Source organism: Mustela lutreola, chromosome 15 (genome assembly GCF_030435805.1).
Source record: "Mustela lutreola isolate mMusLut2 chromosome 15, mMusLut2.pri, whole genome shotgun sequence".
NCBI classification, from domain to species: Eukaryota; Metazoa; Chordata; class Mammalia; order Carnivora; family Mustelidae; genus Mustela; species Mustela lutreola.
The window spans coordinates 36,004,899-36,019,166 of NC_081304.1; the positions used below are offsets into that span (position 1 = coordinate 36,004,899).

At 37.8% G+C, this 14,268-nt stretch overlaps 1 protein-coding gene across 6 annotated transcripts in view; it reads left to right on the top strand.

Annotated features, from left to right (window-relative positions):
- GGNBP2 (gametogenetin binding protein 2) overlaps positions 1 to 14,080 on the top strand; it is a 31,575-nt gene extending 17,495 nt beyond the window's left edge. For 4 of the 6 annotated variants that reach the window (XM_059148442.1, XM_059148444.1, XM_059148445.1 and 1 more), the window contains 8 exons: positions 4,283 to 4,492; positions 5,541 to 5,715; positions 7,071 to 7,265; positions 9,302 to 9,449; positions 10,431 to 10,556; positions 10,638 to 10,786; positions 11,927 to 12,175; positions 13,435 to 14,080. In XM_059148442.1, the coding sequence (XP_059004425.1) occupies positions 4,283 to 4,492; positions 5,541 to 5,715; positions 7,071 to 7,265; positions 9,302 to 9,449; positions 10,431 to 10,556; positions 10,638 to 10,786; positions 11,927 to 12,175; positions 13,435 to 13,638 (1,456 nt within the window). In that variant the 3' untranslated portion in view covers positions 13,639 to 14,080. The remainder of the gene's footprint in view (positions 1 to 4,282; positions 4,493 to 5,540; positions 5,716 to 7,070; positions 7,266 to 9,301; positions 9,450 to 10,430; positions 10,557 to 10,637; positions 10,787 to 11,926; positions 12,176 to 13,434) is intronic. The other 2 variants (XM_059148443.1, XM_059148447.1) reach the window with 1 other exon arrangement.
- The last annotated feature ends 188 nt before the right edge of the window (positions 14,081 to 14,268 follow it).

Below are 14,268 nucleotides of genomic sequence, written 5' to 3' on the forward strand. Positions count from 1 at the left end.
CGGATTAATTGTAGGATTAAATTTGTCATGGGGATAGACGATACACAGTCGGGCTTACTTAGAACAGTATGTGGCTGGGAATGTAAGCTAGTGCAGCCACTCTGAAAAACGGTGTGTAAGTTCATCAAAAAGTTGAAAATAGAGCTACCGTATGACCCAACAATTGACTACTGGGTACTTACCCCAAAGATACAGATGTGTGATCTGAAGGGGTATCCAGCACCCCATGTTTATGGCAGGAGTTCCACAATAGCCAGATGTCCACATCTGGCTAGGTTCCACAATAGAACCTAGATGTCCATCAGCAGATGAATGGATGGAGAAGATGTGGAAGAGGGGGATGGGGCACACATGGTGGAATATTATGCAGCCATCAAAAATGGAAATCTTGCCATTTGCAACAACATGGGTGGAACTAGAGGGCATTATTACGCTAAGCAGAGTAAGTCAGAGAAAGAAAAAGAATCTCTCTGATACATGGAATTTAGGAAACAAGTCAGAGGATCATAGGGGAAGAAAGGAAAAAAATGAAACAAGATGAAACCAGAGAGGGACACAAACCATCAGAGGCTCTTTTTTTATCTCCTAAAGATTTTATTTATTTTTTTGACAGAGAGAGACCAGGAGAGACAGAACACAAGCAGGGGCAGTGGGAGAGAGAGAAGCAGTATTCTGCTGAATAGGGAGCCTGAAACAGGGCTTGATCCCAGGGCCCCGGGATCACCTGAGTTGAAGGCAGAGGCTTAACGATTAAGCCACCTAGGTGCCCCAAGAGACTCTTAATCTTAGGAAACAAACTGAGAGTTGCTGGAGGGGTGAGGGGATGGAGTGGCGGGGTGTTGGACACTAGAGAGGGTATGTGTTGTGATGAGTGCTGGGTGTTGTATAAGACTGATGAATCACAGACCTGTACCCCTAAAACAAATAGTACGTTGTATGTTAATTAAAAATAATAATTGTAAAAATATATAAATAAAATGTGAATGTATTATATATAATATTTTAAAAACCCAATATCTGGCATATAGTAAGCACATTAGTGAATGTTTGCATGCCAGATTTGCAAATGCTTGTTATTCCTATGTATCTAGTTCTTGTTTTAGGTCCAGTTTGAGTTTTTGAGGTATGTATAATAAAAATTTGTTGGGGAACTAAGGTGGCTCAGTCTGTTAAGTGTCTTGACTCTTGATCTCAGCTCAGGTCTTTATCTCAGGGGTGTGAATCCAGGCCTTATGCTGGGCTTGGTGCTGGGTGTGGAGCCTACTTACAATAAAGATTTTATAACACTGGCCAGTTAAGTATTATGGTAGTAAATTATTAGAAATAAAGTGTTAAACTATGAAACCTCTGCCTTAAAAATTTTTTTTACTTTTATGTGCAAGTTTTCTTTTTGAAAACAGAAAAATCATTTTCATTCTTATAGCTTATATATAGTATTTTTAAGTTGCTGTTTACTTATGTTACTTATGATTATTACAGATATTAAAGATTATGTACAAAGATTAAACTACTATGAGGATTTAAAGTTAGTAAAATAAGAGCAAAATATTTTCAAGTTTTATTATTGCTGCTCTATGACATCTAACCATTTATTTACCTGAAATTGTAAACTTAATCTTTTATAACTCAAGAACACAGAAAAATTTGTTATTTCTGCATCCAAGTCTTTATTCTCCCCCCTCAAGGGGAAGACTTTTTTTTATTGTAGCAAAAAAAAAAGTAAGTTTACTTCTTAAACAGTTTTTAAGTGAACATTACAGTGTTGCTAACTGTATGCACGTTGTTGTACAGTAGATCTCAAGAATTTTTCATCTCGCATGATTGGAACTATACCCATTGAACAACAATTTCCCCATCAGCCCCTTCTCCCAAGCCCCGGCAACCAGGGTTCTGTTTTCTGTTTAATGAATTTGATTATTGTAGATACTCACATATGTGGAATCATTTGGTATTGGTCTTTCTGCGATTGGCTTATTTCACTTAGCATAATGTCCTTAAGAGTTCATCCATGCTGTAGCATATGATGCAGAATTTTCTTCTTAAAGCTGCGTAATAGTCCATTTATGTATGTACTGCATTTCCCTATCAGTGGACATTTTGGTTGTTGCCCCTACATCTTAGCTATTTCTACAAATGCTGCAATGAACGTGAGTGTGCGGATATCTTTTTGAGATCCTGTTTTCAGTTCTTTAGGATATATACCTAAAAATGGGATTGCTGGATCATACGATAGTTCTGTTTTTAAATTTTTTTAGGAAATGCCATACTCTTTGCCATTATTGGCAGCACTATTTTACAGTTTCAGCAACACCAGTATCAAGGGTTCCAGTCTCTCTACATCTTTGCCAGCACATGTTGTTTTCTATTTTTTTTAATAGTGGCTATGCTAAATGTATATAAAGTAGTATCCAGTGGTTTTGATTTACATTTTCCTGAAGATTAGGAAATCATCACCTATTCAGTGCATGAAATTTTTCTTCCAGTGTTTTCTTCTGGGAGTTTTGTAGTTTCATGTTTTACTCTTTAGGTCTTTAGTCCATTTTGTGTTAATTTTTGCATATTCTGTGTTTTTTGAAGCATTAGTGCATCAGTGATTTAACTTGTCAGCATTATTGCTTGTGTTTACTAATTGGGCTTAGGGACTCTATATTAACATGTATTCATTTCAAGAAACAAATGTGTGAATCAACTAATATGTGGCAGTATAAGGGTAAATAAAGTAAGAAGTGTAAATTGCAAATATAGGAAGATAGAGGAAGGCTGAATTCTAGTTATGGGAATTGCAGAAGGCATCTTTAAAGATGGACATGATTTAGGCAGATGGAAAAGGATGCGGAAAGGGGTGGGGAGGAAGCAGAAGAAACAAGACTTTGAAGTAGGGACATAATCTGTTATGTTCAGGGTAGTCCATTGTCTGTATGGTATGTGTTCAGGAGCAGGGTAAATTGTCTAGGGGGAATTGGAAAGAAGACCTGTAAGAGATGTAAGAAAGATGTAAGAAAAAATTGATACCAGTTGGCTCCACCCTAAAAGAGGACCTAAGAAGAAGTTGGAGGTTAACTGAGGTTTTCTTCCTGGGTGACTGTATGAATGGTGATGTTCTTAATAGTTTTGTAAGGGAACATTCATGTTGCCCTTGGTTTTGGAGAGGAAGTTAAAACATGTTACCTATTATACATCTGTGATGTCTCCCATTTTACAGTATGGGTTTAGCCCTCAGGCAAGGGCAGAAGACTTGAACAAGAGCTGTAGAGGTAAGAGGTATACCTGTTGGCTGAAGCCATTGTAACAGAAGAGGCCAGCTAGGGAGATGAATGAATATAAAGAGATTAAAATTTCCTCATTCCGCCACAGCTGATCTTCTCAGAGATGCAGTTATTAATTTTATTATCTTTTTTTTTATCAGACTTAAGTTCTTTCTTGTTTCAGGAAATCAAAGCTAAAGAAACAAGGTTCTGTTTTTCTTTCTGATTGAATAATATTTGGTTTCTAAAATAAAATGTCATCATCCTCTATGTTCACATTCTTTTTTTTCTCTTCTACACTTTTGTAACTGAAATTTAGACTACATTTCTATGTATATGTTATCAGGCGCTTGGGTGGCTCAGGGGTTAAGCCGCTGCCTTCGGCTCAGGTCATGATCTCAGGGTCCTGGGGTCGAGTCCCGCATCGGACTCTCTGCTCAGTGGGGAGCCTGCTTTCTCCTCTCTCTGTCTGCCTCTCTGCCTACTTGTGATCTCTCTCTGTCAAATAAATAAATAAAATCTTAAAAAAAAATTTAAAATCTATGTATATGTTATCAATACTATGATTATGTATTGAGAAACATGCGTTTTTTTAAAAGAAATTTGACTTTTGGGAATTACTAGTAAACTAAAACTACATGTGCCACTTTCTTGCCCCTACCCTCTTTCTTATGTTTAACTAGTAAGATATTAAAATGTCGTAGCAACATTTGGATTCAGGTTTACGGAATGAAGGTGGCACAACTGTTTTTAGAGGTTGAAAGGAGTGGGATTCTTGAGTCACTTGTTTGTGGCTTCTTGTTTTCATGTGTCTGTCTCATTTAAGAATCATTTATTTGCAAATGGAGATCTAGCTATACTGTAATCCCTAAATTTGTATTTCTCTTATATGTGTATGTTTTAAATATGTGTCTGGAAGATTTTTTTTTTTAATGCTCCACATGGTAGGGGAGTGTCATTGTCTAGTACACTGTTAACGAGTTTCATGAAATAATTATGCAGCTAGTTCTTAATTTTGAAGTTTTTCTTTTCAACAGGTTTTGCACTGATTGCAAAAATAAAGTCCTCCGAGCATACAACATCCTTATTGGTGAACTTGATTGCAGCAAAGAGAAGGGCTACTGTGCTGCACTTTATGAAGGCTTGCGGTGCTGTCCACATGAACGGCACATACACGTTTGCTGTGAAACAGACTTCATTGCACATCTCTTGGGTCGTGCTGAGCCAGAGTTCGCAGGAGGGTATGAGTATGTAATTTGCTAGAATGGGCTATCTAGCGCTTTGCTTCATTTTATTACTGAAAGTTTATTTCCATCTCCTTTTGCCTCAGTACATATGATATATGTATAAATTAAAGTGTGCCTTTGAAGATTCTGCTTTCTTTAAAGTATGCATTTGACTGAGTAAAAATAGGGAGAAAGTGTTGTGTGGTGTTCATTTCAGTCCTCTGCTCCTTGTTGCTTGAAGTAGATAGGCTTTTTTTTTTTGCTTTCATTATTATAGATTATCATTTTCATCAGAAAATGATTAGAAGGGATTTACCCCCTCCATCCATGCATTTCCATGTTTAAATTTTGTTCATAATGATGGTTTTTGCATAGGAAGAAAGGTCTTTGCGGCAAGGGGTTAAATACTTTATTGAGTGTAATTCATGAACTGTGTATATTATTACTGAATTGTATAAGAACCTAAAATTTTATCTCTGGCTTTGTCATGAAAATAATATCCGAGAAAGTTGTTCTAGAATAAGTTGAATCCATTTTCCTTTGTGTTTTGTGTATCAGCTCTCATTTGAGTGCCTACTTTCTGCTAGCCATTTAGAACATGAAGACTTACAACTGAAATTCCGTGAACACTTCTACTGAAGACTAGCCTGGAGGGCTTTTGTCCATGATTGAATCACGTTGGCATTTCTCCATTCCCCCTCAAAAAAAAAGAAACAAAGCAAGTAGGCATTTGTTCAAATTGGAAGGTGAAAGGAGCTGTCATGCCTACCTGTGAGCTGGACACATATATAACTTCTCTGTGCCACAAAATAATCTCTCTTCAGGGCCAGTTCCTGAATTATCTTATTTTTAGCAATATTAGGACTGATTCTGCTTGCATGTGTATTTCTTATTGGTTATATACATGTGTGCTTCTATGTTTATATGTATATTGAATTTGAATGTATAACTGGCTTGTTATTACATATGCAAATTGTGTTTTAAAACCTGAACTTGAAGTTTATCTGTCTCTTAGTGTTTCAGTAAAGGGTATTAGGAATTATTATGTATGATTTATTCTCCTTTACAGGCGAAGAGAAAGGCATGCTAAGACAATAGATATAGCTCAAGAGGAAGTTCTGACCTGCTTGGGAATTCATCTTTATGAAAGACTGCATCGAATCTGGCAAAAACTACGAGCAGAGGAGCAAACATGGCAGATGCTTTTCTATCTTGGTGTTGATGCTTTACGCAAGAGTTTTGAGGTAAAAACAGTGGGCTGCTTCAGTGTCTAAGATTGCTTAGTCACATTATTAGACTGAATGTTAATATTAAGCTGCCAGTCTGATTTTACCTCAGAGGCCTGTGATCCAGTCATAGTGTCATGTATCTGAAGGCGTTCAGGGAGGGGAATTGGAATTTAGAAGAGGTTTGTGGATTTTTCTTTGTTTTTCAGTCCTCTTATTCTGCCAGCTTTGGTTTTTAGACTTTCAGAGTAGAAAACTGAAGTTTATGATTATTTAGCAAGATGTTGCTATCAAATATATCTAATGGAAAGTTAAAAGCAACCCCAAAATAAGCAACAAAATTAGAAACTTTTTTTTTTTTTTTTTACAGATTTTATTTATTTATTTGACAGACAGATCACAAGTAGGAAGAGAGGCAGGCAGAGGGAGAGGAGGAAGCAGGCTCCCTGCTGAGCAGAGAGCCCGATGCGGGGCTCGATCCCAGGACCCTGGGATCACGACCCGAGCTGAAGGCAGAGGCCCCAACCCACTGAGCCACCCAGGCGCCCCCAAAATTAGAAACTTTTAATGAGTCTCAGCTTGCCTGCCGATGTCCAGTAGCTTCTTTATATTGCTGGTATTGGGTTTAGTGCTTATGATTTGGTAACTTTTTTGAGGGGGGAGTTCTACACTGTCAGCACATAAAATATTGGCTAGTGAACATTTTGTTACATTCTAGGGCATGTTCTTAACCCTAACTGGGTCACAGATCCCTTTTGAGAATACTATGAAAGCTATAAACCCTTTTTTCAGAAGCACATCCATGAGCTTTAAACATTGTTCTGGGGAGTCTGAGGAGATTTGTACTGGTTCTTGGTGAACACATTCCTGTTTCCTTTTCTTTCTGTATGTTTGTGACTTCAGAAACTAGATCATCTAATCAGGTTAAATAGTCTTCTCATTGTGTGAAGAAATGAATATTTACTCTGCTGTGTTAAAAATTTTGGAATTTGAAACTAGAATATTGCCAGTTTGGAATAAGAGTGTGTATAAGTCTGCCTTTCCTGTTGGGATTCATGGTATATTCACTTGCTATGGATTTTAAGATGTCATCATTTAAAGTATTAAAATTGAAGATTCTTTGTGGGGATGCCCTGTAAAATTGCAACATGAATTACCTGTCTGTGTGTGGTATCATTTAAAATTAGCAAGTGAGGGGCATCTGGGTGGCTTGGTCAGTTGAAGGTCTGACTCGTGATTTCAGCTAAGGTCTTCTCACTCAGGGTCATGAGTTAAAACCCTGAGTTCAAAAAATCGAATTAGCAAATGAGAATTTCCATGGAAAATACAGGAAGTTCTGAACAATATTTATTCTCAATTTTGTTTTTTAATAGATGACTGTGGAAAAAGTACAGGGTATTAGCCGATTAGAACAACTTTGTGAAGAATTTTCAGAGGAGGAACGAGTAAGAGAACTCAAGCAAGAAAAGAAACGCCAAAAACGGAAGAATAGACGAAAAAATAAATGTGTATGTGATATTCCTACTCCCTTACAAGCAGCAGATGAAAAGGAAGTAAGCCAAGAGAAGGTAATATTCCATAATTTTGACTCATTATTATGTAGTATTGCTTTTTGCTAGATTTTGGCATTTTTACCATGCTTTTCCAGAATGTGACGAGCTGCAACTTGTATATTGGCTTTTTTCCTACTATAATTGGTAAAAGCCAAAATTTTTAATGTCATGTATTCTTTTTATAATATTCAGTAGTTATCTTTTTTTTTTTTTTTTTTTTTTTTTTAAAGATTTTATTTATTTATTTGACAGAGAGAAATTACAAGTACACTGAGAGGCAGGCAGAGAGAGAGAGAAGGAAGCAGGCTCCCTGCCTAGCAGAGAGCCCAATGTGGGACTCGATCCCAGGACCCTGAGATCATGACCTGAGCCGAAGGCAGCAGCTTAACCCACTGAGCCATCCAGGCGCCCCTCAGTAGTTATCTTTGTACCCGATCTTAGTGTGTTGTTAGATCAAATGGGGAAATTAACTCCATGCATGACCTAGAGCAGTTCTTTTTGGTCTCAGGACCCCTTTGAATTCTTAAAAATTACAGGGCCCAATGTGCTTTTTGTTTATATGGATTATACTTAACCAAAATTCACTGTATTAGAAATTAAAATGGAGAAATTTAAAATTATTTTTAAAAATAAGCCCTTCTATTATGTTAACATGAATAATATTTTTTTAAATGTCCCACCCCCACTCCCCCCAAAAAAGGAAGTGAGAAGAGTGGCATTATTTTATATTTTTGCAGATCTTTTTAATATTTGGTTTAAAAGGAATTAGATGGATTCTCAGATCTGCTTCTGCATTTAGTCTGTTTCCATATGTTGCTTGGTTGAAGCATATGAAGAAAGTCTGGTCTCAGAAAAGGGAGGAATATTTTAATATAAACTTTTTCAGATAGTTGTGGCTGTTCTTCTTTAGCATTACAACTCAACAAGAGGTAGTGTCTTAAAGATTAGTTATGATACAGAACCTGGCACCTATCAGTGACCTTTTCATAACTTAGTTAAGTTAAAGTCCATTAGTCAGTCTTGCATTTTGAATAGATCTTTTACTCATGCATGAAATTGGTCATTTGAAAGATATAGATATACTGAGTTACGCAGATCTTGCCAGATACTGACATTTCTTTACATAATATCACATAATCATGTTAAAAGCACTACTGATCTCATCAGAAAGATCTTTAAGTAGTGGGACACTTCAAGCTTATTGTGCTTATTTATATAAGTTTTCAAAATTCTGATCGTGATTTGAAAGTTTGAATTTTTAATCACTGACCACAAATACGGTCCATTGTTTTCCTTGAGGTGATGGGCTGACTTCATTTTTTGAGAAAATGTCTTTTTAAGTGTCTAAGTCTGAATAACCACAGTTTGTCTCTCATTGTTTGAAGCAGAATTGATGTTCCAGGATAAAAAAAAAACACCTGGTTTAGTTCATAACTTGAACAGTTGCTCAACTGCTCTTCCTTGAGAAGACCATTGTACTTTGGTATGCAGCAAGAGTGCTTTAATTAAAGCATACTTCCTCTTTGTCACATACACTATTAAAAAGGTATATACTCATGAATTGATACTTAATAAAAATATTTTAATGTCTTCATCAAAGACATTATTGAGTATCCACTTATTGATTTCCTAAGCGTGCTTTGTCAAGTAAGGAATATAGTAACCATTAGTACACTTTGATTGCTACTGCTTTTATTTGTGCTAAGTACTAGCAACTTTTCCCCACCATTGCTTTTGTGCCATCAGTGTGTCAATACAGTGGAAAATAGCAAGTCACATCTTATATCTGGATGAAAATAGTTTTGACCTAGGGAATCAGCAGACTGCACTTTGAGAACTACTTTCCTAGACTTTCCTGATACCATTAACTCTTAACTTGCTTTTAGTTGTTTCATACTCTTGATCAGTGGCTTAGTGATTTTTTTCATGAGAATAATTTTTTCAATTGTTAACCTCCTAGCTCCTGTCTAATTGGTTGATGTTAAGGAAATTAAAATGTATCCATTATGAAGGTAAGATTTTTTACTATCTCTTAATATTGATCCTTAAAGGAAACAGACTTCATAGAAAACAGCTGCAAAGCCTGTGGCAGCACTGAAGATGGTAATGGTTGTGTAGAAGTCATTGTTACCAATGAAAATACATCCTGTACCTGTCCTAGCAGCGGCAATCTCTTGGGGTCCCCTAAAATAAAGAAAGGTAACCAGATACAGTTTTGTTTTTTTCTTTTTAAGATTTTTATTTTTTTATTTTAGAGCACGAGTGGGTGGGGCGGGGGGGGAGAGAATATCCAGCAGATTACGTGCGAGAGTGGAGCCTTATGTGGGACTTGATCACACGACTCTGACTCTGAGATCATGTCGACTCTGAGATCATGTCGAGAGAGAAAACTAAGAGTCTGATGCTCAAGTGACTGTACAATGCCTCTTTTTTCTTTTTTATGTAGATTCCACGCCCAGCGTGGAGCTCCAACATGGGGCTTGAACTCAAGACCCTGAGATCCAGACCTAAGCTGAGATCAAGAGTCAGGCACTCAACCAACTGAGCCACCCAGGGGCCTCTACAGTTTTTTGTTTTTTGTTTTTTAAGATTTTATTTGACAGAGAGGAGAAGCAGACTCCGTGCTGAGCAGAGATCGCAATGTGGGGCTCAATCCTAGGACCCCAGGATCATGACCTGAGCCAAAGGCAGATGCTTAACCAACTGAGCCACCCAGGTTTCCCCCTACCCCAGTATTCTTTCTTTCTTTTTTCTTTTTTTCAAATGTAAATGGGACACCTGGCTGGCTCAGTCGGTAAAACATACAACTCTTGGTCTTGGGCTCATGAGTTCAAGCCCTACGTTGGGGATAGAGATTACTTTAAAAAACAAACAAACAAAGCAAAACTTGAAAAATAAAATAGATATAAGAAGTTTTAGAGAAAAAAAAAGTTTTAGAGATCCTGTAACTTAGACACTTAATATTTCCTTTTTCTTGGAGTGCCTGGATGGCTCAGTCAGTTATTTTCTGATGAAAACAAAAAACTGTAAGCTCCTAATCATGTTTTTGTTACTTAATTCACTCTCTGTTTTCAGTAAGCCATCAATTTTGAAATTTTTCTGTAGTTTCCAGTTGGTTCACTCTTTGTGTAATGTGTTTATTGGTATCTTAATTGTAACTCTGAACTGATTGATTCGCAGGCTTATCACCACACTGTAATGGTAGTGATTGTGGATATTCATCTAGCATGGAAGGGAGTGAAACAGGTTCTCGGGAGGGTTCGGATGTTGCCTGCACTGAAGGCATTTGTAATCATGATGAACACGGTAGGTTCAGATGAGCTTCCCAATTATTTCTACTACATGGCTGATTAAAGCACATGAATAAGAGATTATGGATTTCTACAGGTGACGACTCTTGTGTTCATCACTGTGAAGACAAAGAGGATGATGGTGATAGTTGTGTTGAATGTTGGGCAAATTCTGAAGAGAACAACACCAAAGGAAAAAATAAAAAAAAGAAAAAGAAAAGCAAGATGTTGAAATGTGATGAACATGTAAGTTAAAATTCTTAAACCTTTGCTGTTGAGAGGAGAGCAACCGATTTTCCTTGGAGTGGCAAGTCTGAAGCTTAGTTGCTGGTATTTATTATTATTTGAGAATGAGTACCTTTAGAATGCAATTCCCAGGGTGCCTGGGTGGCTCAGTGAGTTAAACCTTTGCCTCCGGCTCAGGTGATGATCTCAGGGTCCTGGGATTGAGCCCTACATCTGGCTCTCTGCTCAGCAGGGAGCCTGCTTCCTCCTCTCTCTGTCTGCTGTTCTGCCTACTTGTGATTTCTCTCTCTAATAAATAAATAAAATACTAAAAAAAAAAAAAAAGATTGCAGTTCCCATCAGTTGCTCATCTTGTGAGTTTTGTATGCATGTGTGTCTGATGTGGTCATTTGACCAGCAATCCATTTGAGTCATAAATCCAGTTCATTCTTTTCATAATACTTGTATGTATGTATGAATGAGAGAGAGCAAGAGCACAAGTGAGGGGCAGAGGGAGAGGGAGAAGCAGGTTCCCCGCCAAGCAGGGAGCATGATGAGGGGCCTGATCGCAGATCTCCAGGACAAAGACCTGAGCTGAAGGCAGACAATTAACCAAAAGAGCCAGCCAGACACCCCATTTTTTGTAATGCTTTTAAATGAGTTAGCTCTGTAATCTTGAGCAGTTTGCTGGATGTTAGTTGTCCCATCTGTAAGGAAAGACAGTCCCTATCAGATTAAGTTCCGAGAAGATGAAATGAGATAGATGGTATTAATGGGATAGCATAGCATCTGGTATGTAGTAAGCGCCTACTGAATGCCACCTGCTGCTGTTACTCCCCATTCCTTCTAAAAAGTTAACACACTATTAGTTAATGCACCTTCCCCCCGCCTTATTCATTTATTTATTTATTTTTAAGATTTTATTTATTTGACAGATCACAAGTAGGCAGAAAGGCAGGCAGAGGAGTTGGGGAGCAGGCTCCCTGCTGAGCAGAGAGCCCAATGTGGGACTTGATCCCAGGGCCCTGGGATCATGACCTGAGCTGAAGGCAGAGGCTTATCCCACTGAGCCACCCAGGCGCCCCTTTCCCCCTTTATTTAAAGAGTAATTGCTGTAATTTCCTCTCTTTTTACCTGAGACATCCTTTGCTGTGGTTCCAGATCCAAAAGCTTGGAAGCTGTATTACAGATCCAGGTAATCGAGAGACCTCAGGAAATACCGTGCACACAGTGTTTCACCGAGACAAGACCAAAGATGCACATCCTGAAAGCTGTTGCAGTTCTGAAAAGGGTGGGCAGCCACTGCCTTGGTTTGAGCATAGGAAAAACGTACCACAGTTTGCAGAATCCACAGAACCGTCATTTGGTCCTGATTCCGGAAAAGGTGCCAAGAGCTTAGTTGAACTCCTTGTAAGTAAGGATATCTTAACTGTGAATAACTGCTTATGGGGTACAGAAGAGGAGGGCGCAATATTTGAGAATTTGAAGTTGGGACTGGGTGGGGGAGCTTTTAAGAAATTAAGGGCAGTCTTTTGGGTTTTTTTTTGTGTGTGTGTGTGTGACTTCATTTCTGCTCTTCCCCTCAACGAGTTATGCAACTGCTCTAGAGCACATTTTCTTGTCCTCTTTTGTCTCTGAAGATAGGAGAGAATAGTTGAGAGAGGGGAATAGAGTTAGCATCATGTCCAGGAATCTGCCTCCTTGGAGAAAGTTATTTGTAAGCAAACTGCCTTTCTGAGTGTCAGTTTATTATGGCCTGCCTTCCAGACCAGGAAAATATGTAGAATCTGAACTAGAGCCCACTCTTCTAGGTTACTTCCTTTCAGTTTATATAGGATAAAGGCATAACTGAACTTGGAAAATCTTTTATACAGACTTCACATCTTGATACTTCAGATGAATTATGCCTGATTATGAGCAACCCAGTACATAATGTGGAGCTTGGAGGAGGGGAAGAAAAGAGAAGGGTGTTATATCTTCAGTATAGTAGTTCGGCTCCTAATGGAACCAGATTCTATAGAACAGGGTTTTTTTGTTTGTTTGTTTTTACATGGTGGTTAAATTTCATAAGTTTTAAAAAGGTTATATTTTACTTAATTTGTAGAGATAAAAGTTTCAACATAGGACCAGATGGTTAAAAACCAGATCAGTCTGGTTATTTAAAATTTAGTAACTAGTTGTAACCATCTCTAGTTAGTAATTTTTTTTTTAAGGATTTTATTTATTTATTTGATGGAGATCACAAGTAGATGGGGTGGGGGGAGCAGGCTCCCTGCTGAATGGAGAGCCCAATGCAGGGTTCAATCCCAGGATGCCCTGGGATAATGACCCGAGCCGAAGGCAGAGGCTTTAACCCACTGGGCCACCCAGGTGCCCCTAGTCATTTTTTAAGACAAAGACATGTCGGTAGTCTGTCAGGCTCATAGGTGTTCCAGGACAAATTATAGATCCAGAGTTTCAAACTGAGTTGAGTTGGATTTTATTCTTATTAGTACTTTCTAAGACAGAATGACATGATGCTTGTTCTGTAAACAGTCCAATCAGAGACTTTATGTGACTAAATTGAAATTAAAAGGCTAGACTGCCTTAATTTTTAGCTGTCCTCCATCAGCATAGTATTTGGCATTCCTAAAATAAGTCATGATCTTAACTACTGCTTTAATTTGCAGGATGAGTCTGAATGTACTTCAGATGAGGAAATCTTTATCTCACAAGATGAAATACAGTCATTTATGGCTAATAACCAGTCTTTCTACAGCAATAGAGAACAATACCGACAGCATCTGAAGGAGAAATTTAATAAATACTGCCGCTTAAATGATCACAAGAGGCCCATTTGTAGTGGCTGGTTGACAACGGCTGGAGCAAATTAAATAAATAAAATAGCTCTGTCTTTCAATGAAACACTCAAGATGACTACTGCGCCTTCTCTTTCAAAAAACTCTTAATTTAGTGACTTATGGCAAAATTTTATCTTAAATCAATGTGATTCTTTCTTGTTTTGGGAGACGGTGGAGGTAACCTCATTAGTTTGTTCTTTCTTCAGGCTTGTGTCTTTAGTTGCGTGGCTGCGCAGGCCTGCCATATGATTTAAGCCATCTCTCTTCATTAAATGTTTCTCTTCCTGTGAGACTTACTAAAGCAACTTAGTGGCAAAAAGTAATGTTGTACTTCTACTTCTGTACAGAAATGACAATGAGCTGAATATATGGTTTTACAAAGTAGACATCCACTTGAGAAATGTTTGGATGTAATGTTAAAGCGCAATGTGCAAAATTTAAAATAAAGAATATTTATTAATACGCATAGTAAAAATTGGTGTACATGTTTCTACTTAATGTGTGGCAGTATTTTAATATTTGCCACTTTTGAACTCGGTACTTGGCCACTGTTTATATCAGATGAACTGCTAATGAGGATAGAGATACAGATTGTTGAGGACAAAATTCTTCCCTTGACCAGAGTTGACAGCCAAAAAAGCAGTTTTCAGTCTTGTGTTTTGA